This window comes from Lipophrys pholis (assembly GCF_963383615.2).
Source record: "Lipophrys pholis genome assembly, chromosome: 16".
In the NCBI taxonomy this organism is placed as follows: domain Eukaryota; kingdom Metazoa; phylum Chordata; class Actinopteri; order Blenniiformes; family Blenniidae; genus Lipophrys; species Lipophrys pholis.
In genome coordinates this window covers 6376451-6401411 of record NC_137634.1, presented here as the reverse complement: position 1 = coordinate 6401411, position 24961 = coordinate 6376451, and the positions used below count along the sequence as shown (strand labels likewise).

At 42.4% G+C, this 24961-nt stretch overlaps 2 protein-coding genes across 5 annotated transcripts; both read right to left on the bottom strand.

The window, feature by feature from the left end:
* Positions 1–462: 462 nt before the first annotated feature.
* On the bottom strand, positions 463–3742 carry LOC308121316 (uncharacterized protein). Its single transcript, XM_080482495.1, has 7 exons — positions 3332–3742; positions 3102–3193; positions 2719–2747; positions 2427–2588; positions 2266–2332; positions 2064–2168; positions 463–1934 (listed from the first exon to the last, which is right to left on the bottom strand). Exons 3-7 carry the CDS (start codon positions 2730–2732, stop codon positions 1107–1109), a joined length of 1176 nt encoding a protein of 391 aa, XP_080338621.1. The 5' UTR covers positions 2733–2747; positions 3102–3193; positions 3332–3742; the 3' UTR covers positions 463–1106.
* A 7064-nt stretch (positions 3743–10806) lies between these two features.
* Positions 10807–17397, bottom strand: zfpl1 (zinc finger protein-like 1). Of its 4 annotated transcripts, none has more exons than XM_080483869.1 (9): positions 17279–17396; positions 15357–15469; positions 15157–15268; positions 14824–15017; positions 13649–13727; positions 13340–13531; positions 13122–13245; positions 12698–12761; positions 10807–11711 (listed from the first exon to the last, which is right to left on the bottom strand). In XM_080483869.1, the coding sequence occupies exons 2-9, from the start codon at positions 15456–15458 to the stop codon at positions 11442–11444; spliced, it is 1137 nt and encodes a 378-aa protein (XP_080339995.1). In that variant the 5' UTR covers positions 15459–15469; positions 17279–17396; the 3' UTR covers positions 10807–11441. The 4 variants fall into 4 exon arrangements, with proteins under 4 accessions (XP_080339995.1, XP_080339998.1, XP_080339997.1 ...); XM_080483872.1 differs by lacking the exon at positions 10807–11711 and adding an exon at positions 11831–12504; XM_080483871.1 differs by lacking the exon at positions 10807–11711 and having other exon boundaries at positions 12470–12761; positions 15357–15464; positions 17279–17397.
* Between the last annotated feature and the right edge of the window lie 7564 nt (positions 17398–24961).

Below are 24961 nucleotides of genomic sequence, written 5' to 3'. Positions count from 1 at the left end.
TGTGGGCTTCAGGCTCATTTACCTTTTAGGTTCAGCTGAGGTTACTTCAGACAGAGGGAGGAAGAGAGAGAGAGAGAGAGAGAGAAGTCCTGCAACTATTTTCTTGTAACCACTCCAAAAGCAATGAGTCCACAGAAACCTCATCAATTGTTATTGCAGTAACTTGTTAAACATGATTTTCAGATGTATGGAGGACAAAAGTAATCCTTTCTGCAAATGTGTTATTCTATGGTTCTAAATTTAAAAAAAATTGCATTCCTCCCAGAAAAACTGGATAATCAAAAAAAAAAAAAAAGTGTGTCATCAAAAATATAATGTAAATTGAATTAAGCGAATTTATTGAAACTCCTTTTTCCAACAATATTTATTACATTTTATGATGAACCCCCAAGTTCTTATGTTCTCTTTTTGTTTGAGCAAATTCAGAACAAAAGTGGATCAGAAATAAATCAATGCAGTTTAAATGGTGCATCATTTATTAGATGTTGCTGGGAAAGTGTTACATGGATTTGTAAAGTTCAAAGCATTTAATTCATCAGGTTAGTAATTAAATAAATGTCCTAAATGTCATAATATAATATCACTCAAGCATTTTGAAAATACACACACTTAAAGCTATTGCATAACTGTATTCGTAAATATATATTGTGCTATGGAACTGTATGAGTATAACTTGCCTATAAACAAATAAAGTGGAAACATAAGCTTTAAATTAGAGATGTTGATTATATAAACGTCACTGAACAAAAAAAGTTCTACTGATTTAACACTCTTGACATAGATAACAGGAAAGAAACTATAACTACTATTATATACATCTGAAAAGAAAAACACATATTCACAGTTTACCATTAAAGCTGTGGACAATGTTTAAATGTACATATTATATATTCTATTGATCCTCCAACTACACAAAAAATATAAATATATTTATAACTGGTTAATGCGCTTGTTAGAAGGATCCTGTGCTGTCTGAAATATGTTTGATGAAGTGATCAAAGTTTTGTCAGTGAATATTATGGCTTGAAGTGAAAGGTCAAGTATCTTGAAAAACCATAAGTCACAGCCGATTAAAAGCAGAGAAAACAACACACTCATGTTTGCCATCACAGCTCTGTTCTCTCCCCTTTGAGCACCTTGTCTGGAATCTCTCCTCTCCAGCCATGAACCTCAGCTGCACTCTGCTCGCCGCCCTCGTCGGACTGCGAATGACACAGGAAGTGGTTGAGGATGCGCTCCGCTGACTGCAGGCCGGCCAGGCCGCTGTCTAACTCTGACGCACCAATAACTGCGTCTCTATCGCTGCTTGTTCTCCAGTGATGAATGATCTCATTATCTAAATCCCCGATTGCTTCCACGGCTGTGTGGTGGAGGTTCATCATGGCCTCCGTGCCTCTCAGCTCTTTCTGCATGTGATGGGCGGCCAGAGGGATTTCCTCCAGGCTGGCTGACCGGATCAGGATGGTGGACCCGTGATTTGAACTGGTGGTGATCCTGTAACTTCCCTCATCCTTCATGTCTTCAGAGAGATTCTTAAAGCCAGAGTGACAAGAATTACACTCGTTGTGGACGGTGAACTGCAGATGGGGAATCTGCATTGGATGTGAAGAGATTAGTTTGACATCATTTTCCTCTCCTGCCGACTCGTCTTTATCCAGATCTTCTTCCTGGTGTCTCCAAACATGCCCTCTGTTTGATCCCATCAGTATAAACCGTGGAATATCTTCTCCAATCTCTGACCAGTCGGACTCCTCCTCCTCTGGAACTGAGCCCAGAGGTTGCTCCTGCCCCGAAGGTTTGACCTTCTCGTAGCTGTGGTTATCCATGAACTGAGCCGGAGGCGGGGCGATGGGCAGAAAGACCTGATTGATGGTATCATGAGCCGCATTGTCTGACTGAAACTGGAAGTTGGTTTCGTGTAGCACTGAGGTAACCTACAGTGAGTAAACATAAAGTCATCAGCTGATTACATAGCATGCAACAATCTAAAAAAATGTTTAATTCTAAATGTAAAATGTCACGACTTGTCCAGTGCAAACCCAGTGGCAAAGATGAGTCCTTACATTGAACGCTTCCACTGAGTTCCCAAACTTTGCATTAGAGAGCTGCTCAGTGAGCTCAGAAATCCGGTGGTGTAACCTCTCACGTTCTCCTTCCATGTTCTGCGACTGACACAGAAAGAAACACTTCAGTTAAAAAAAGTTTTTTTTTTCCTGGTTAAAAAAAACAAATAAAATGACATGAAACATATAAATACACACTCACCACTGAGTGAAGTGTTTTCTCAAGTAGGTTATTGGTCTGCTTATTGGAAGAACGCTCATTGTGTAGGCTAAAATGAGGCAGACAAAAAAAAAAATCTCATCAAATGTTTGTTACATGAAGGTCGTCCTCTGCAACGATTGTCTAAAAGGTGCACGTTTCACCTTTTAAATCTTTCTGTGAGGCTGCTGAGCTCCATCCGTGTCCTCTGAAGTTCAGCCTCCAGCAGCTTCTGGCTGCTGATGAATTCCTCTCCGAGGCACTCCATCCTCACTGCCGTCTTCAGCAGACTCTGGTGCAGACCCTCATTTTGCTCCTGGAGTACCCTGACCGGCACAAAAAGTCAGAAGAGAGACGAATTTGACACGATCTGTTCACTTTTTTTTGTCAGAAAATGTCTTCACGATCATTTTCTGATGTAAAAAAAAAATTGTTATATATCATGTGCATACTTACATAATTCGCCCCATCTCGTTTGCTTTTTCCTAGTAAAAGGCAAAGAAACTCATGTTGATGAGAAAAAAATTCTATTTTAAAGCTACAAATAATGAGGTATAAAGAATAATAAGAAAAGTAACACATTCAATATGAAAGCATCTAGTTAGAGTGTAAAATTGATTACCATTTCATGTGTGCGTAATATCTAATCTATTGTTCTGTAATGAGTAATCTACTGTCCACCCGGATCAATATGAAATAAATTAGTGGAACATTGTTGCATAACCTGGCGATGAAGCACACAAAACAATCGCAGTTATGGCTTTGCCAATTGTTTCCTAATGAAAGCAGTGTAGCAGAAGATTTTTAAAATGAGAATTGTCTTAGAGGGGCTGCCATACTTTATGTAATGCCGCGGTGGTGAAACTGGTCTGCTCCTCATCCTGACTGGGCGGGCTGCTCGTGTCCCTGGCCCTGTGAGAGAGTGGGATCCCTGCAGAATGTCCCTTCAAATGAGAGTTGAGTTCATCGAGGCCTACGTGGTCAAGATCTTTGTTTTTGGAGTGAGACTGATGGAGATGTGGTTCTGATGTCTGATGCTCATGTTGATGAGTTGTGTTGAAATAATCACCATGCTGATGCTGGTGGCCCGGACTGTGGTGGTCTCCATGATGACGCTGATGAGATTCACTGGGGTGGTGTCCATGATGATGGTGGTGGGCTGGACTGTGGTGGTCTCCACGGACGTGGCTTGGACTGTGGGGGTCTCCATGATGATGGCCAGCAGTTGGATGGTTTTCATCGTGATCGTCTGAACTGTGGTGGTCTTCATGATGATGGCCTGGACTGTGGTGGTCTTCATGATGATGGCCTGGCCTGTGGTGGTCTCCATGATGATGGCCTGGACTGTGGTGGTCTTCATGGTGATGGCCTGGACTGTGGTGGTCTCCATGATGATGGCCTGGCCTGCAATGATCTTCATCATGATGGTCTGAACTATGGTGGACTCCATGATGGCGGCTTGGAATGTGGTGACCTCCAGGGTGTTGAGTAGAACCATGGTGGTCTTCATTATGATGTGGTGTGGTGTGGTGGTCTTCATGATCATGACCTGGACTGTGATGGTCTCCATGGTGGTGGCCTTGAGTATGGTGGTCCCCATGATGGTGACCTGGACTCTGATGGTCTCCATGATGGTGGCCTGGAGTATGGTGGTCCCCATGATGGTGACCTGGACTGTGATGGTCTCCATGATGGTGGCCTGGAGTATGGGGCTCCCCATGATGGTGACCTGGACTGTGATGGTCTCCATGATGGTGGCCTGGGGTATGGGGGTCCCCATGATGGTGACCTGGACTGTGATGGTCTCCATGATGGTGGCCTGGACTGTGGTGCACTGCATGATGTTGAGTAGGTTCATGGTGATGAGCATGGTCACGATGATCTTCGGTATGGCCTCGACTGTGATGGTCTCCATGATGATGGCCTGGACTGTGGTGGTCTGCATGATGATGGCCTGGACTGTGGTGGTCTCCATGATGGTGACCAGGTCTGTGATGATCTTCATGATGGTGGCCAGGACTGTGGTGGTCTTCATGATGATGGCTTGGGCTGTGGTGGTCTCCATGATGGTGACCAGGACTGTGGTGGTCTTCATGATGATGGCCTGGACTGTGGTGGTCTCCATGATGGTGACCAGGACTGTGGTGATCTTTATGAGGATGCGGTATGGTCTGATGACCTTCATGTTGATGACCTGGTCTGTGGTGGTCCTCATGATGATGACCTGACCTATGGTGCTCTCCATGATGGTGGCCTTGACTATGATGGTCTTTGTAATGATGGTCTGGTATGTGTTGGTCTTCATGACGTTGGCCAGGACTTTTCTGGTCTCCATGTTGTTGTGTGGTCGTGAGTTCACCTTTATGATGATGAGTAGGCTTATGGTGGTCAGCACGTCGATGGTGACGATCACGTGCATGATGGTCATCGTGGTGATGATGGTGTAGATGTCCATGGTGGTCTTCATGATGATGGTGGGGAGCACGCTGTTGGTGGTCTTCATGTTTGTGGTGGTGAGGATGGCCATGGTGGTCTTCATGTTTACGGTGGTGAACATGTTCGTGGTGGTCTTCATGTTTATGGTGGTGAGCATGTTCGTGGTGGTCTTCATGTTTATGGTGATGATCATGCTCCTCGTGGTCTTCATGTTTATGGTGGTGATCATGCTCCTCGTGGTCTTCATGTTTATGGTGGTGATCATGCTCATGGTGGTCTTCATGATGATGGTGGTGACTATGCCCATGGTAGCTTCCATGTCGATGATGGTGAACTGCACTGTGGCATTCACCATGGTGATAAGTTGGGCTGTGGGGGTGTGCTTGATGATGATGATGTCCATGGTGGTGGTCGTCTCTACTGTGATGGCTGGGGCCATGATGATCTCTATGTTGACAGCCAGGACTGGTGTGTCTGTGGTGACGACTGGGGCTGTGGCAGTCTTCATGGTGGTGATGATGGTGACTGGAGATGCGCTGGTCTCTTCTGTGATGGTGGTCATGCTTTTGAGATGGCTGAGGAATTTGAGACCAGGAGGGACGTCTTTTTGCACAGGGAATATCAGAACAGCTTTTGGGCCTGTGATGAACACAACAGGATGAATTTGGCGAATGGCAGCTGTGATGGTGGAAAGACTTGGAGTGAGAGAGCTGAGTGGAGTGGGAATACCTGCTTGAATGCGAATGCTTGCTTGAGCTAATTGAGTCTACACTGGCACGGCGACTTCGCTGCTGCCTGGGTGTCCCGCTGCAGCTCTCCACCTTCCTGGATGTAACTGAGGCCTGCCCTGGACTGCTGGGTCTTTGGGAATGTGTCACCCCGAGAGTGGTGAGTCTCATTGGGCTGAGCACCTGCCGCGTGATCTCATTAAGGAAAGCAGAGAATTTCATTTTTTCTTTCATTAAATCTTTCCGGGCGTCACTTTTCCTCTTCTCCTGCTCATTCTCATCCTCATCTTCATGCACATCTCCAACCACAGGTGTCGTCAGAGCTTCCATTGATCTCGCTTTGCGGAAACTTCCATCATTTTCAGAGCCTGTCGCAATCCCCTGTGGATTTTTCGAGGCCCTCTGTGCACGTGCACCGTGAGAGGATGTGCCTTTCTGTTTTTTCTTCTTGGGGATCGGCCTGCTGGAGTGAACCCTGTCGTGTATTAACGGAGCCATGTCGTCTCCTCCTTCAAAGTGTTGATGTTTTCCAGAAATGTCCGTACAAGACTGTGAATGTCGGGGTTTCTTCAGAGAGTGTCTGCCTGAACACTCACTGCTGTATTCAGAGCTCAGGCTGGAGGAAGAGGAGGACGTCGAAGAAGAAGAAGAAGAAGAAAATGAGGAGGAGGGTGAGGAGGAGCGGGAGGAAGAAGAAGAGGAGGAAGAGGAGGAGGAGGATGATGTTGATGAAGAGGAGGAGGAAGAGGAGGATGAAGGAGAGATAGTTGAGGAAATCAAGGAAGTTTCCGATAGAGAGACATGACGGTGTTTCTGCTTGTGAGGGTAATGATGGGAGTGTGAGGTACGATCCAGGTCAGGCTGGTGTCGGCGGTTGTGGTGATGGTCACTGAAAATGCTGTCCTCTGTTGTAGAATGGGTGCTGAGAAAAAAAAACAACAACACATAAGATGAGTGTTAAAGTCAAACTGGATCACCAACAGATGAACTTAAAGCTTTTAATCCATCCTTTACGATATCAAGACAAAAATAATTACAGCATGTTTGAAGGTTTTGTTTTTTTTTCTGAAATTGTGTCACTCAAAGCTCGTAATCACAAAGGACAGACTCACTCATGACTCTCATTGTCATCTGACTGATTCTGGTAATGAGAATGATGGCGGCCCTGAGTTTGGTCTTGGTGCTTTGTTTGTTGAGATTTTGAAGTGGTGGTCTTTCCCCGCTTGGGTTCTTTTTCCACACGGTCACACATTTTGGACTTCTGCCCTTTGACATCTGTGTTGTCCTGATGGGGATGTATGGACCGCAGCAATTTCTCCATCAAACCGGTGCTTGCAGTTGTGTGTCGACCTCGGAAAGTCGAAAAATATCAACACCTGCAGAGACAAAGACCTGCTTTAAGACTTTAATGTTTCTTGATGATTCTTTTATCATATCAATGTACTTTTTTTTTTTCAAAAAATTCTACTGCTTTAAATAAGATAATCATGTCCCTAATCAAAAGAAAATGTTCATAATGCAGAAATGCTTCTTGTAGAAAAAGGAAAAACTCCTCACATTTAGCCACATAACACAATTCATCAAAACAGAAATAACACAAATCAATGAAACAAGTAATACATCCCATTTAAAGATGACTTTACCATTAAATTGTAGAGATGGAAGCCTACTGGAGTCCTGCTTTATTAAAATTACCAGCAACACATTACAAACAGCAAATTTCAGAGAGGAAATAAAGAATTCAAACCAGTTCCAACAGCCACCATCTGGTCAACATCTGTACTCACGTTCTTTCACGGACGGCAGCGTTCACTGAAGCACAAGGACTCTCTCTGCCTGCTGGACCTTCTAATTTAACTGGCAAGTGGATGTGAAATGCCGACACTCACATCAATATATATACTCCAGTGCTGTCCAATGACAGAAGGGCCTGATACTTCGAACTCTATTAGCCTCAACTGTCAACCTCTATATGTGTGAACTTCAATAACTGGTAACGATGTGCGCCTCATGTACTGTGAATCAAATGCGAAGAATGGGCAAAACAAACTGCAATACATAAGTAATACACAAACCACCGCGGATGGCTCTTAATCTCAAGTTCAAAGGATTCTACAAATATGAAATGATCCCACATGATAATGTGCAGATTAGCTTTGAGGCATGAAATACTGTGATTTCACACTGATACATAACCGCCTCTGTGTTTTGGAGCAGAGCTGCCAACGTTGATTTCCAGCATTCATTCCTGATTGGGATCGTCTGTGCTTTTTCTGTGTGCCACATCAGAAATAAAGAAAGCAGAGGGAAAATGTCAGAGGTAAACTCCACTGTTAAGTGAGCCTGTATGACTGGAGGCATGGTTGTTGGAGGGTATCAGATGTCTCCCACGGGCTTCTTGTATCACTCGTGTTTTCAGAATAGTCGCAAAATGCTCTTCGGATTGTCGGAATTCTTCAGAGCTCGTGAACGTGAGAATATACTGTAGTTGTGAAAGGCCCAAACTAGACACAAAACACAATCCTAGATGTTGTCAGTTCGGTGCAGCAATATAACCCGAATTTCAAGACGGTTGACTTGATTCATGTATAAAACAAAATGCACCAATTGGCTTTCCCATAAACCCAGGTTCTATTAACAATTAAATTAACTCATATTACTATTTTATCAAAAAAGACACAAGGTCTCAAAAAGGTTGAGACAGACCAAAAATCTGTAATGATGGTATCAGTGAATATATGTGAAAAGGCCTCAAATTAATTATTTGATATCATAAATCAAAGAATGTCAAGCAGCTCAAAGTAGATTAAAAAATAAATTAAAAAATTACATTTCTCTCCCAAAGGTCCAAAGACTGGTTCCCTCACTTCTCTGATGTTTGTATAGACATTTCAACCATTTCAAGAGACTAACCTTCAACACTTCGTATGGTTTCTAGATTCTACACGGGATGAAGTATGTGTGTTTGTGTGAGGATTACAAGTGTCTCCTATTTTCATTCACGTTCAACACATTGTCCAAACCTCTTTAGAACTGGAGCTTATATTGTTTCCACCCAAGACTGTCGTGACTCTGGCAGAGCAAAACCGTGGAACCAAAGTGTAGCGTCAAAGTGTCAAGTTATTGATCAGGATGTCCCTATTATGTCAGTTCAATGGGCAAGCTAATAACTCAGAGTTACTGAGAGATACATTGAACTCCAATTGAGTGACAAAAGCAATTATGAAGCAGGATCCATGGAGAGGTTTCATTATTAAACCACTCCAGACTTGAGCCATCTGCATATGTCAAGAAATCTATGAAACAATGCAAATCGAAGCTTTGTGGAGTATATAAGTGCCAGATCAACCGTCCCCGCTGTAATATTGCAGCATGTATAATTTCATCACCGCCGGCAGCTACCCATGCATCGATGCAGCCGTGGCTCAGATCCACCGACAATCAATGGCAAAGTCATGCTGCTGTGACTGCTTGGAAAACGCAATGGAAAGTTCGAGGGCTCCCCCTTCGCGTCACACCAGCACATTTTGTGCCGCCGTCGCTCTGACATCGACACTTCAGTTGGTACAAGTGGTTATGCAAGATCATACAGCCCACAATGAATGCAGATTCCACGGCGATCATACAGCACACAGTACATATAATTGCTTTTTTCTTTCACTGCATGTCGTTGAAGTACCCTGGAGTAGAAAGATATGCTACAGTAGGACTCGGAGAAAACCTGAGCACGCGCAGGAAAAACACAAAAACTTTGCACAGACGGATTACAAAGCTGTTCTCACACCTGAGATGCTAAAACTGAAAACCTACATTATAGGGCTTTTATAGTTACAAAATGACGTGTGTGTGTTTGTGTGTGTGTGTATGGAGAGTTGTGTATATCTATTGATCTGAGTTTGATGTGGTATGTAATTCAATTTTTATATCTGAAATTCGATTTGTGAGTGTGTACATTTGTATGTGTCTATCAATACATGCTTTTTATAATATATATGTTTGCTTTGTTTGGATTTTGCTGCTCTTTTATCTTGACAGAGCTTCGTCGATATTTCCATGTTTTGTCGGCCTTGATGCAGCTCTGTGGTTCTGCCCATTGATTTCAAACTTAACATAAATGTGTCTGGTGCTCTGTACGATGCATCTCAGTGGAAGCAGAACAGCAAAATCCACTTGTGAAGTGGGAATAAAGTCTTTTATAGACCCTTCTTGATACATTAGTACATTTTTGATAAGCACATCGGAATCTGTGTACAACCAATTACAGACACACAAATATTAATCTGCACATAAAAATATCAACATGTGTGCACACTTTAAAAAGCAAAAACACAACTCTACACGCAAACTCAGTACTATATAAGCCCTCTACCGTCCAAACATCACCTTCTCATAAATCTACTGAATCGAGGGTCTCTTAACTCTTCATTGTACAAGTGGCCTGATCTGGAAACTTCCACTTTTCTTGTTATTATTTCCAAACAAACCGTGATAAACTGATGAAATGCACAGAATACATGAATGGTTAGGTGTACCAAACATAGGATTTCTTTCACCTGCTAATTTATTTTAGTTTTTTTATAAAAAAAAAATAAAAAAAAGATTGTTTACACTGACTTTTGAAATTGTTGAAATCATTAAAAGAATAAAATACCAACATTAAAATTGTGACGTATATTGATGGATCCTTGTTAATCTTCTATACGAGCTTTATCCAGACTAGAATTGCAGAAGTGGGCATTATGCAATAGGACAGTAATTCTCTGGAGGGATCTGGAGGTAAAACACGGTGGACGCTTTGTTCGAAATCCTATAACTTCATATGGAAAAGCTGTATACGCAACAATGATGTAATAAACGATGATACTGAGTTCACAAAGCTCCTCGGGCCGCCTGACGCCTCCACACTGAGCAGAATCCACCACCAGAGGGAGCAGTTTGCAAAACAATGACACAGGTGGGTGCTGCAGAGACCGCCAGCATGTTGAAGATGCAGGATTCAGATCAGGATCACATCAACCAACAAAACAGGACGTTAGATTTTTGTCTCTCGTGGGTGTAAACCAGCCACAGCAAGGATTAGATACGCCTCTGCTTTAACCTGCCACTGCATCTTTTGTTTCTAGGAACAACACTCAGTCCAAGCAGATCAACCTCAGATTGTGAACAACCACATCCATCCTCTTGAGATATTTGTACAACCCGGGGTTGCAATCCCAGCTTTACCCCTGTACAGTAATCCCAGATTACATCGTGCACAGGTCGCCATTCCATCATGTTTGTGAACAGTGGGAGGACGCTGAAGCAGCCAAGTTCCACCCAGACTCGAACCTGGAACCCGATGGTTATGCGGCCAATAATCCAGACTGTAATCCTGGGTTTTGCAAACCAAAAATTTAATTTACCTGGAGCAACAAAACACATTTAACCTATAAAATAAGGCAAATGCAGCTTCTAAAGTTTCATGTATATAGTAGTTTTGAAACACTTCAGCTGCTTTTGTACCCGATTTTAGAGGGCTCATACTTCTTTTCCAGCATTTTTCTATTTTAGAATAGGAATACTTTTTTAATCCCACAGAGAAATTCCTTTTAGCCTTGCTCCACACAGAATAAATGGATGAAATTAACAAAAACACAGTAAACATAATTAACAGGGAGGAGTTATATAGTCTTATGTCCAGTGAGAGGAAGGACATTTGAGCAATTTTATCTTTTTTTTTCTCAGCAATTTTGCTTCTCTTAAGCTTTTCTTCCCCCCTTTTAAAAACAAATAATTTCAAAAAAATGTCATTTTCATAACTTCAATAAAAAATTTTATTTGGGTATAATCTAGTGAAAGCTTCAGGGCGCCACTACAAAAGGGCCAAAGAGCCACAGGTTGCAGACCCCTGACCTAACCACCACAACGCAACCCTGACAATCCACTCACCTGGGAAACGGCGCACGTTTATAGGTATTCACATGCTTTCTCGTTTTTACAAAGACGTTCCGATTTAAAAGTGTCACTGTTGAACCTTTACTTTGACCGCCTGCTGAAATAGAGAGCGTGCACTTTGTCATTACCACACACATACAGCAGATGTACTGTTTTTCCAAAAGGCAGACAGTGTAGAGAGAACAAGTGGCTACTCGTCCTCTCGCCTCCAGCAGGTTTCTTTTTCCAGAAAACATCTTGAAATGTTGCCGCTTTAGTGCAGCAAGAACATTGAGCTGTAAAGAGGTCGGTACGTCCATTTTGCGAGATCCTATTCAGCTTCTGCATCAATATCCTGCTTCTAGCTGCCAGCTGCTGTGTGAAAACCAAACAGCCAAAGAAGAGGTTTGTTTAATGTATGCCACTAAAATGTGCAATCTGTACTTTTATGATGCATAAAAACTTCTCTTCAGAAATGACTCAGTCATGATAGTGTACACACCAGAATACTGCATGTCAGGAGTATTCTCATTTAATGGACAGTCAAAAATGTACATACAGTATGTATGACGAGTCTAAAAGCAAAGCACTCGATTGTAGAAGTAAAGCAGACAGTCATAAATAGCTGTGTAAGTATGTGTGTGTGTGTGTGGGGGGGGGGGGTTGTTATCCGACACCAAATCTTCTCTGAAGAAGAACCGCGCGGTGCAACTGGAATCAAATCAATAGATTTAGGTTCTCTCTGCAAGGAGCTGATAATGTACGTTCTACATTTCTGCCAGAATGACCTTTCTCAACAGTTCATTCAGTTTTTGGTGAACTTGAGAAAAAAAAAAAAAAAAAAAAGTTTTTAATTACACATATCCACAAATGTAAGCTGGAATTACAAATATAAATACTGCCCCTCTGCACCCAAGCAACTACTGGATCCTGTGGCTCTCAGCCTTGGTCACTTTTAGAGTTTGTACGTTGCTTCACTAATATCACAGGAGAGCTTCTCAATGCTGTGGTTTTTATATTTTAAAGACGTGTGAAGGGTCCTCACATTTTCCAACAGCCCGATTGTGAATGTATGTAACCAAATAGCAGCCTCTTCAACTCGACAGCGCCCTCTGCTGGGCTAACCCGTGTATTGGAGAGTCCCGTTTCGTCTCGGTCTACACAGCTTGTTATGTTGTGTAATAATGCACAGGGAAGAAAAAAAAAAAGAAAAAAAAAGTGATCATCGCTTGTTTTCAGTTCTTCCCCACACGGATGTTGGGGTTGAGAAGAGGATCTAGATTGGGGTCTGAGCCGGCCGAGGCACGTCCGAGTTTAGCCATGATGATTATCAGAGTAAAGAATCCCAAAACTCCCACCAAAAGAAGCATGAAGACCCGCTGCTTCCAGGAGAGAGACGACCGCTTTCCACCCGAGCGGTTCCTGCAGAGTCACAAACAGAGAGGACGAGTCTCAGATCACCTAATGGATCTTTTTAGATAATAAAGCTGTCAAACACCAGTACAACAACCACAACGGTGACAATAATCACATCATCGATGGAAGTCTATTTGTTTGAGCAACAACACAATGCCGACGCACACGATTGGGCACAAAGCATAAAACATTTTTTGTTGTTAGATTACGTTCACGTCAAACCAGAATCCGACTCTCCCAACCCTGAGAAGGGGCTGGCTTTAGCCAACAAAAGTGGCGAAGAGGATTTCAAATTACACATAAAGAAATGACCTCCCATGTTTAGTTGTTTTTTTAAATAGTTCATCGATTTGTGGCAATACTCACTTGAGAATGCGAGCGAACCAGCTCAGCGCAGGCCTCCGCCGGTACTTGTCGTCGTCGAAGTCGATCTGTGTGACGGAGCTGTGGACGACGTCTCGCGTGTCGTAGATCTTCCTTGGTGACGACGCTGCAGAATAACGACGACGTTTCGATGTCATGCGTTTAACATTGGGTGTGTGTGTACTGAACCGTCTGCGCGGGGCGGCTTCGTGTCTCTGTACCTGTGTGTATCGAAATAGAGTCAGAGTTGGCGGCAGTAGTGAAGTTGATGACGGCGTGCTCGGGCTTATTTGGATCTCCATTTTTGTGATTCCCACTGAAGTCTTCCTGTGTGGCGGGTGGGGCGGAGCTGGGTGGGGCGCCGAGGCTGCTGTTGTAGGAGTGGCTGGGGTAAATGTTGCTCTGTTCTTGTGCTGCAGACAAAATGAAAAGTTTAATCGTGTCGCACATTAATGACTTTCACCTGCAATTAAAAATCACTTCAGCTAAACAGAGGATCTGAGCAAATATACGTGTGATGCGACTTTTACCATCGAACGTGGACCAGTCTCTGTAATCGGTCACATCCTGAGCTGTGGTTTCTTCAGGGGCCCCGATGGGTTCCTCGATCTGTCAGTGAAACATCAGATTTTAATGCTGGAGAACATTACATCGGTCATCTCACTGATCTGCATGTGTATGAATGAAACTTTGAATTTATCGAAGCAGGTTCATATGAGGCGCTGGTTTCCGGATGTGAAATAATAAGTGAGTGTCGGGATGTTCTCAGTTATGAGAGGTCACACTGTGCACACGATCCAGAACACCCGACTACCTACACAGCTCATCTTTAGCATTTTAAATCTAAAATGTTTTTACAGTATTCCGTTCGTGGTGAAGAACTGAATCTGGGACGTAACCCTTCTCTATTCAAACCCAACAGATTTCTCCCAAAAAACCAAAACAAACAAACAAAAAAAAAACAACAGCAACTGCAGCCTCTCAGAGCCGACTGCTGTATTGGTGCGGTAGAAGAAGAAGGTGTAATATGCACTACATGTTTTTACATTTTGTATATTTACTTGCTGTTTGCTTTCTTTGCATTATTTTGTGATTTTGTTTAAGTTTATGAAAGTTAGAATTTTATGATTGGTTGAAAAAAAAAAAAAAAAACTCCCACAGGATGCAAACAGCCTGGAGAGGATTTAATAAGCCAAAATGTCTCCCTACTACTTTTCGAGCATGTTGTCACTTTCTTGTTTTTATTTAGTATTTTCGAAGTAAAATTTGGTTGTTAACAGCTGTTGGGATCCACAAACTATAAAAAAAAGCTTAATACAGACTATTTCTAGGCCTGGGATCATCACACCCCTTATAATGTTTTAAGCTTCTTCAATCCTTCTAATTTGTCTTCATTAGTTAATTCTTTGTAAAACAAACATCTTCACTCTACTGATTCTGTCCTTCCTGGGTTTACTGAACAGACAAACTTTTTTAAGTTGGCATGCAGCCGTCTGACTTGTTTGACCTGTTTTGTTTTGGTCCTGAGTAAACCAGAAACAACCAACATCCAAATGCCACCGAAAACTGGCCATGTCAGGTCCGCCGCCTTTAAACTGATGAGCGCTCGTCTCCTGCGTGGAGCGCACCAACTTCTCATAAGTGCCTCATGCAGCCCCACTTCAAACACTGTCCTTACAACAATAAAAAAAAAGGGCAGTCTTACCAGCGGCAGCCCTAAGCCGGCTCTGGCCCAGTTAACGGACGACAGCTGCTCTTTCAGCACATCAGCAACTGGGTTGGCCATGTTGGAAGGAGGGAAGACTGGGCCCTGACAGCTGGGACACTGGTATCCTGCTGGTGCCGTATGGAGCGGCAGCCGAGAGGCCAGGTCGTTAAGACACGACCAGTGAAACACATCTGTGGAAGGAGAAGGGTAAAAAATAAAATAAAAATGCCTTTACATCACAGAAACACTATTTTACATTTCAACTCCATTTACCTCCATGATGCTACGTTCCAGACATTCACACATGCAGAGTCGAGACAATCATCTTACCATAGCAGACCAGCCGGACTGTGTCTTGTGAAGTCAGTGAATTATTGCACAGAGTACAGTTGGGATTGTAATCACTGTCCTGAAGCCATTGCAGATATGACTGCACGATGCACTGGGGGGCAGCAAGCGGAAGCGCAGGATGTTAATGTGATGCTACGAGGTGCAGGCGAACATAAAACACTTGTTCACGGACGACTGACCTTGTTGTGGTTGGAGACGAGACAATGCTCGCACACGTTGACGCGATGCTCGAAGCAGAATAAATTGGTCACCTTTCTCTTCGGACACTTGCAGAGACCCATCGCCGCCTGCACTGTGTTAACGGCAAGACACACAAACGCAGTTCTCCCATGAACACAAACCAAAGTCTTCAGACTGAGAAGCAACGTCTCTATTGTCTTTCATTTAAAGGCAGTCTTGTTGTTTACTGCTGGCAGATGCATCAAACATGTGAAGTGTCTTTATTTGCCAGCAAATAAATAGGACGTTAAGAGCTTTGAGCTGAATCTATTTATCCTGAGGCTAATCTTCCTTTAATGCAGCCTACAGGCAAAGACTGACATAACTTTATCTCTTCTATATTTCCTGACAGCCGGAGATTTCCCCGGAGACACTGGATGTTGACTTATAACCATTTAAGTGCAGCGAGCTTCACAATGTACTTCCTATTGTGAGAAAAATGTACCGGAATGGGTTTGGGAGCAGCAATTTCTATTATATAACCGGGACACACATGTTTATGTATGGTGTGAATTGATGTGATAATCTGTCATGGATGAACAACAAATCAAAGAAATGGACTGAATGTGGTTCTCCTGAAGTAAGAGGTGGATCTGAAGTGTGATGGGGAGCATTATTAGAACATAGTTTGCATCCACTTGGTGAGAAAAGTGTCCCTATAGATCAATGCGACGTGTTTCTGAGTAACCACCGGTCATATTTATACCCGAACGAAAGAGATTGCTTTCAATATAGCGATGCACCTCCACAAGCCCATGGAGGGCTTTGACGTTTGGATAAAACTGTTAAACAGCTCTCTCCAAATCCAAACATCAATTGAGAAAAATTGTTCTGAAAAAAAAGGGGGATTATTTCCTGTCAAAAAAAAAAAAAAATCAAAATGCCAGGTTGCCTTAAAGCTAGACTAGAGGTCAATCTGTGTGTGTGGTTTTAATCCAACAACACAGTTTACATATCCGCTTGGGTATTCCAACATTTACACAAAAGGAGGGAGAAAGAGTTCATCACAATACACTGATATATTAGATTCTGATAATAAGGAATTACAACCTGCAAATCTTCCTGAACTTAGATGCAAACTATTCAGGGAGGAGGTTTTCACCATTTAATATTGCTATTTATACTGTTATACATAAATCCTTCGAATATAATATAAGTGGACAACGCAGTGTAAAAGACTGACTGAAGGAAAATAATTGATTGAAGTTATTGATCTGTTTGTGCTTCTTTTTCTTTTTGGTGTGTCTGAAAGGTTGATTCTTTTAACTTTTAGAATCAACAAACTATTCGGTAGAAGCCAGTTCATTAGTTACACTTGTTGACACACTGACACTTCAGTAGAGACAAAGATCACTGCAGAGCTATTGTACTAGATCATACAGTGTACATAATTAATAGTCAGTCCGAGGATTTCTCGACACATTACTGAAATTACTATGTTGGCATGCTGCAAGAACAGATCTTATAGCGGTTAGGCGATAAAGCTCATCGTTGTGTCGCTATTAGAATCAGGATGGCATGTCATTGTTATTAGAAAACACAATGGTGCGAATTAAAGTGATTATGAGACATGCTTCTCTAGATTTACATACATAGATGTTTAGGTAGCTATACTGTTTGTTCAAGTGATTCCAGGAGATATTATCAGTACCATCAACACCTTTTGAGTATACATTTTAAAGGATCTTGCCTCTCGAGTCAGCTTGTTAACATTCTTGTCTGTTTTTCAAACAAAGAGTCAGTGAGTTTCGACACATCCTGACTTTAACCGGAGCTAACGCATGTTAGCCATTAGCTTAGCTGGAAGTTATCTGTCGTAAGCGGTCTCGCCACCGGAGCCGAAGAGGAAGTCCCCACACTAAACAGCACACGTCAACGTTACCTGTCCCACAGACTTTAATGAATCCCCGCTGGTTTCAGGTAATATCGTGTCATTGAGTCTCCAGAAGCTTCATCAGCTGGATGCTTCCTCTGTTTATGTGCCACGTCTCTTCCGCCTCCGTCACTTCTTCCTTGTTCCTCCCAATGGCGCTCCCAGATAGTCTGCCCCCTGCCGGGCTGGAGAAGGTACTGTGTCATGTTACATTAAAGAACAAATTCATTGGGAAATTCATTTTCACACGTCCATAAAAAAAATTAAATAAAATGAAGATCAGGATTTTCCGGAGTTCATTAAATCAGCACTTGCTAGTTGCCAGCTTACCCAAAAGCAGTGTTGTTGTAGTACTCAAGAGCAGTCTTGGTCAAAGGTCTTGGTCATGGTCTTGACTCAGTCTGTACCTCTTAAAGTCCTGTTCATCTCTTGGTCTTGGGATGTTCTGGTCCTGGGCTTTACTTGTTCTTGGCCTCTTAAAGTCTTGGTCTTGGCATGTTCTGGTCATGGTCTTGGTTTTAACCCAATTCTAGCTCCTTAAAGTCTTGATCTTCTCCTGGTCTTGAGATGTTCTAGTCTTGGCTCAGTCTCGGGTAAGGTGGTCTAGAATACAACACTACCCACAAGGGGACACATGGGGATAAAAAGGAAAAAAATCAAATCAGTTGAATTGTGAATATCATGTGCTCCTTCTTCTGATGAAATTCATAAGTAAAAAACTAAGTACATCTTATTTCATATATTACCTTTTGCAGAAAAGCATTACAAAATAATGCATTAAACAAATTACTTCACAACAATACAAAACAAAACAGAATACAATGTAATACACTGTTAATTAAAAGCTTTTCTGTGTGAACGTGTCTTCAGATTTTAAAAGAGTCAGTGCTATCTGTGTAGCGATGCTTTAATAATTTCTGTCCAGATATGGAATGAAAATAAATGGATGGCTCAGTGGACGGTCGCATAATCAGAGCTGTATGGGTGTAGGAGAGGCAGAGAAGGGCAAGACCATGAAGAGATTTAAGAGCAAAGAAAAACAAAAAAGAACCAGTAAATGAAAAGGCAGTCAGTGGAATGAGACGAAAACAGGTGAAAAGTGCTCATGTTTCAGTTTACCAGTTAAAAGAGGAAGTTCATTTTGCACCAGCTGGAGGCGAGCGACAGCGAACCCACTCGCCCTCACATACAGCACATTGCAGTAATCCACCTTTGTCCGTGTGGTAACAATGATGTGAATTACAGTTTCGAAATGCTGCCTCTCAAAAGCTGGCTTTATTCTGGCCAGCTGCCTCAAACCAAAGAAAAATAAAGTGGATTTCACCACTGACATTATGTGACTCTCTAAGAGAGATCAGGAGGGAGGCCTGAGGATTTGACTGCTCTGAGGTTGTTAAAGAAAACCACAATAAAATATTTTCTGGAATGAATAGCAGACAAGAATAACTGCACATCGCTACGCATCCATATGGCTTCATTGGGATGTTTTGGTAAAGCAGATATTAGAATTGGGGAGAGAAAACAGAAGGGAAACAATGACTGATGCCACCAAAACAGGAACAAGGATGCATATCAAAATGACTTTACCAGATTGTCTTTCTTTAATTTTCTTTAGGTTCTATACACAATATCACTGTAGTGCTGCCAACCTAAAGTCCCTGAAGAGGATTGTCACTCTAAAATAGCTGACAGACACAAATACCGGCGGGTTAGAAAGGCCTCCAGAATAATGGCTCACCCTATCACCCCTTCTGCCGTCTTTTTGCTCTCCTACCATCTGGATGGAGGCTCCTGGGGATTCACACGAGGTCTGCTGGAGCCTCCAAGAGCCCGAGCCATGAGGAGGAAAACCTCCCCCGGGATCCTGCCTCCATCTCGTGAAGTGACAGTCAGCGCAGCTGGATCGACTGATCCCATCAAACCACCGACTCGTCACGCCGGACGACACGTAACCTTGATCCGTGTACCTCTTTGTGTTTTGTAACATCTGAGAGTATCTGATCGCTCTGAGCCACACATCAGGTCCACGAACAGAGAATCGGAAACATCTGGATCAAACCTGTGTGACGTGGTGGTGTAGTGATTATCTCCTCCTGAGGCGCGATACTCTGGGGTTTAATATGAGGAGTTTGCAAGTTCTGCCTGGGCATGGATGAGTTTTCAGATAGATAATATAAGATAAGAGAAGAATAAGAGAAGAAGTTATTTTCATATATACTACTCGTAAAATTTGTTCTATTTCATTTAATTGCATTGTCAGGAGACATTTGATTCAATTAACCTTGATAGAACAAATAGATTCAAAGCATATTTTCCAGACAATAAAGTATATTAGAATCCCACTATAGCACTAAAAATGTAGCGATACAGCAGCAGGGACCTTCTCTTTTAAAGTGATAAATTGGATACTACAAAAATGTTAGTCAAGCATTTTGAATATTACTTGAAATTGTGGGTGTGATCAGTAAAGAGTAGAACATATTAATATATGACGAAGTGCAAGATGAATCATTGTCCTTTTTGTTCGGGAAGTGAGCAGGAGGGAACTTTAATAGATCAACCTGAAAATGATGTGGAAAAGGGTAAAACAGCTTGTTGTGTACGTTCACAGAAGCCATAAGTGTGTGTGACATTCTATAATTGAATACAGTCTAATAGTGGCTACTTTACTCCCACATCTGGTAACTACAAGGTAGGAATTCTCCATCATGTCTCATTTTCTCTACTAATTATTATAATGGATGCTGCTTTTAATCACTCAGTATTTAGTGTTGTTTGTGTCATTACACAAAAAGCCATACATTCTTCCAAAACCAATTTCATAACAACAGACATCCGTATCCTTAAATTGCTCCATCACTGAAATGAAAAAATAATTAGAAAATTGATTGGAATTTAATTTGACACTAAAATGCTTCTTGCTTTCTGAAGACACGCTGATCCCCCCCTGCACCCCTTTTTGTTTTTTTGGTTTTTTTTTTGCAAAGCATTGATATTTTTTGCTTTGACAATATAGCCCTGAGGCACATCTTCCAAAGAATGCTTTCTTCAATCAATCATAAATCAGCTCCGTCCCCGCAGATAAAGATATTAACCTTTCTTCAGCCAGCCAGCCCACAAAATGTTACATTATTGATCCTCTTGGTGCACGAGGATCTTTTAAGGAGATTGTCAATGACTCTGTGGGTCCGCCATCAAGCTCGCCAATGACTGCAGTGACTTCATTAAAAGTCAAGTTGGTTTATTTGCAAATGAAGCGAACGGCAGAGAAAAACAGACGTCGGGATCACTGGGACGGTTTGAGTGCAGCCAAAATGATGCGTCTTCTCGCGATCTGACGCCGCGGCGTCAAACGAGCAACGTCCTGCCTAACGTGGCGAAAAAGGAAAAAAAAATGAAAATGGGAGGAAAGAGATGAGACTGCATGACTTGACCATTCCTGACAGACACGGCAATAATTCAGAGCTGTTGCTTTAAAAAGTTGCCCGGGACCTCACGTCTCGCACGTCGGCGGCCATGATGGCTCTAAATTGAGGCCTGACGGGCACTTTTGCATGCGCGGCGGTGACATCGACGCGTGAGCCGCGCGGCCCGCTCATGCATAGTAATGACTTTCTGTCTTTACTGTATGCATGTGTGTGCTTGTGTGTCTAAATGGCCATGGATGTGTCTGAGAATGGGGCTACAAATTGTTTCCTTCACGGTTCACTGCACACGTGAATTGCCTGCAGAGGGAAGCGTTGAGAGGGAAATGGGAAAATGAAAAATCAAAAGAACAAACGCAGTCTTGAGGAGTGCAAAAGGGGGAGACAGTGATGTGCCGTACATCCACGGGGTTTATCACTCCTTATGCAATAAGAAATTTTTTTATAAAAAGTTACTTAATGTATGGGAAATAATACAAGAAATCTCATTTATATATCACACGAGTTGCCCTAATTGTTTCATTAAAGTTAAACGACTTAAATACAATCCACTTCAGTGACCATCTTTTTGGGAACGGCATTGATTAAACTATGTTTGCAAATGTGAGGAATCATCTTGTCCCCGGAGACAAACGGCTTCATTCCGTCCAAGAAAAATATGAAAATGAGACTAAATTGCTTTGTGCAAATGAGGACTTGTGGCGTCCTCGGTGATGACCGGAGACGAGTATAAATCACTGACAAGGGCCAAGGGCGCTCGGAGAGGGCATCGGAAAAAGAGCGGGGCTATCAGACGGAAGGGAAATTTAAAGACAAATGACAGAGGCGCTGGAGGACAAATCAGCCCCGGAGCTGATGCAGCTGGGTCCTGAAACAACCACAGCGAGGTTAGCCGGGTGACAGTGATTGATTGAGTCTGGCAATTATTGATCAGCTATCAGCTCCATCTGAGAGGGGAAGCGTTAAGATTCAGGCCCGGCCCGTTCAATGGATCGCCTCCAACCGTGCCTGACGGAAGGAGGCGGTGCTGCATTCACACTTTTGTGGATCATGTTGCATTTAATTCAAGTGGAGTTTGCGCGAGGGTTTCGCATCCGTCACACGGCGGAGGAAAATTCCCTGCGGAGATCTCGTCACGCGGCCTGTGAAGTCGAGAAGTTCCACTGATCATGTAACCGCCCTCTCAACCAACATCTTGTCCCTTTGTTGTCAAAACACACGTATTTTTTTTTTTATTTCTCTGTGTTTCTAGATGTGTGAATCAGATGACGTCGACACAACAGTGAGTTCAATACTGATGTGTTGCTTGGATTCAGAATATTTTACCAGCAATAAGTCCAAAGAGAAAAATGAAGACATGATTACTCTTCCGATGCAAATCACATTTGAGCGTTGGTGTGGGAGTGGGTGGGTGACCGGGTCGGGGCATGGCGGGCGTTTATTGGTGATTACATCAATAGTTGAGAGATGATGTCTCATGCTCGCTGGAAATCCTTTCATCATGTAGATGAATCTAATGTTGCAAATTAGTCTCAGATGCCCAGAACCACTAGTCGAGCCGCGGACTTTCTCCGTCTCCGATTACACAACATCACAAGTAAAAATGCAGCGATTTTTGCCATTTCGATTGAGAAAAATTTCACGATCACTCGGTAACGTTTTAAAAACGATGTCCATTTATGGCGGAAATGCTGAAAAACAATGTGATTAGCATGTCGGGCCACTAATGGGTGCTGTTAGGTTTTTTTTTTGTAATGAAACCACACACAGAACCATAAACACTAGAAATGGAAAATACACAAACATTCGCATGGACTGACAATGAAGCTGGATCGCTATTGTGAGTGACTGTCAACTATAAAACTACCAGGAAAATATGAACTGGGAGTCAGAATCAGAAAAGACCAGAAAAGAATGTGTTGTATTTGGCGCTAGATACATAAAGTTAAATTGAATTGAATAGTTTGATTGTCATGATAAATTTTCCCTTGATTTCTCCTCTTTAAATTCTTTAAATACAGACATAAATATACAAATATAAGCAGAAAGATATTTACTGTAATATAAATCCATACTGTAATAGTAAAAAAAAAAAAAGGTAGAAGCATAAGAATCATAAAATAGGTAGCGTGTTGTGAGTCGTGCCACTCTGGAGGACGGCATTGTTGTTTTTGTCCATCTACTGTTGGATGTGCAGGAAAACTATTTATTATTTATTAAGTGTTCATGCGCAGTCGCAGCGTTTCAGAAAAGTTTTGTTTCCCCGCGTCCACAGAGATCAAGTGTTTTCAAAAACGTCCACCTTGGGAGCCGTTTTTAAAAAGTTACGCTTTCAGTGCACTTGAAAAAGTTATTGTGTAAATGGGGGTATTATTAGCGATTACATTGAAAGTCAACATATCACAGGCTTCGTCTGCACAGCTTCGTCCAACTTTGTGTTTCACGGCGCTGCAGCCAATCACAGTTGAGTATGGCCGAAGGCGGGTCACAGCCTGGACAGTCGATCACAGGTCAAACACAGAGCCACACACGCTCACATTCACGGCTACGGGCAATTTAGAACAGTTTATCTGGTGCGCCGCTCCAGACTAGACTACACGCCACAAAAAGGCCCCTGAAGCCCAGGATCGAACTGGGGATCGTCTCACTGTGATGCCAAATTCTCCAATACAATCGGCCTACAGTCACACTGTGAGGGCTCTAAAAATATAAAAAAAAAAAGATTGAATATTAGTTTTTAAAAGTAAAAAAAAAAAAAAAAGGAAAGTTCTTTCATTTGTTTTGCATCTGTGCACAAAGCTGAAGATGTGATCAATTATTGCAAATATAGACGAGTGGTGGCAAGCAGCCCACTGTCACCCCCACTCTTGTGTCTTCTTTGTGGCCGGCAAAATACAATATATTCCAAACATGGTTATTCAATTGACAACAGTTGAAACCAACATAAATCGTAATAATTCCTGTGAGTAAAGGCATTTCGAGTGGAAATGATCAAATACATACATTTGGTTTGTATTCATTTGAGTTTAATTACTTGCGCTTACTTATCACACACCATTAAATAATCCAGTATGGCTTTTCCCTCCCTCACAGAGGAGGATAATATCTCTGATGTACGGTCGATATTGTAACGATGTGCAGTTTTACTTGGGTTTTCGTACTGATTCATACTGAGGAAAGCTTTTTGGCCTTTCCATTGACGCATGTGAGAGTGGCAGAAAACTGTTTAATGGAATAAAGCTCAATATTACTGCAGACTATGATGAAAATAAATTTAATACAGTAAACAAAAACTTTCCAAACCATCTCAAGCAAAAGCGAACTTCACAAGTTTTGTAAAAGTAGTTTTTGATCGCATTATATCTCTATCTGTATCTAACGCCCGAGCCCATCAGTAGGTGTAATCACTTCAGTTTTGGATTAAAACTGATGAGATTATTGAGTGTGCAGTCGTGAAAATCAGCCGAATGTATTCCGCAGCCGTGAAATGCACGCTTTGGTGTTTTTTTTGACCAGGTAAAAACAATTAGACGTCAAAAGCATAATAAATACTGGGATGACAGTTAAATGTGCTTTATTTGTGTTTCTCAGCACCAATCAAGCAGATCCCAGAGGAACACCCCTGTTTACCCCATTTCAGAGCCGAGCGGCGTGTTTCTCTGAATTTGACATGTTTGTTTGTTTTGTTTTTTTTGTTCTTGTCACACTTTTTTTTTTTTTTTTCCCCCTCCACGCATGATAACTGAAAATGAAGGGAAATGAAATCCACGGTCACATAAGCACATCATCTGATTCCCAACGTAATTACACTCTGGATACTGTTACTTTATCAGGACGGTGGCTCAGAAGCAAATCCATCAGGCCTCGCTCTGGATGAAATTGGACTGACTGATTGATTTATGTATGTCAAGTGAAGGGCAAAGAGACGGACACAAAAGAAACCACCGAGTGTGAGAGCGGGTCAGGGGAGGGGAGCCGCAGATATATGGATGAAGCGTGGCCCCCTGATGGGGGACGGAGAGTATTGGATCAGACAGAGACAAATGGAGTGTGAGAGACGGAGAGAAAGGAATTCAGACATATGCCTGCTGACCTCAACTCCCCCCCCCCCCGACAAATCAATACAGGGAAATGTGCATGTTTGTGTGATCATGTGTGTGTGTGTTTGTGTGAGATGTTTGGAGGGAGGGAGGTTCTACCGGTGCCGCTCCTAATAAACGTCACAACGGCAGTGACATTACCTCGGGCCTGCCCGACTCCTCCCCAA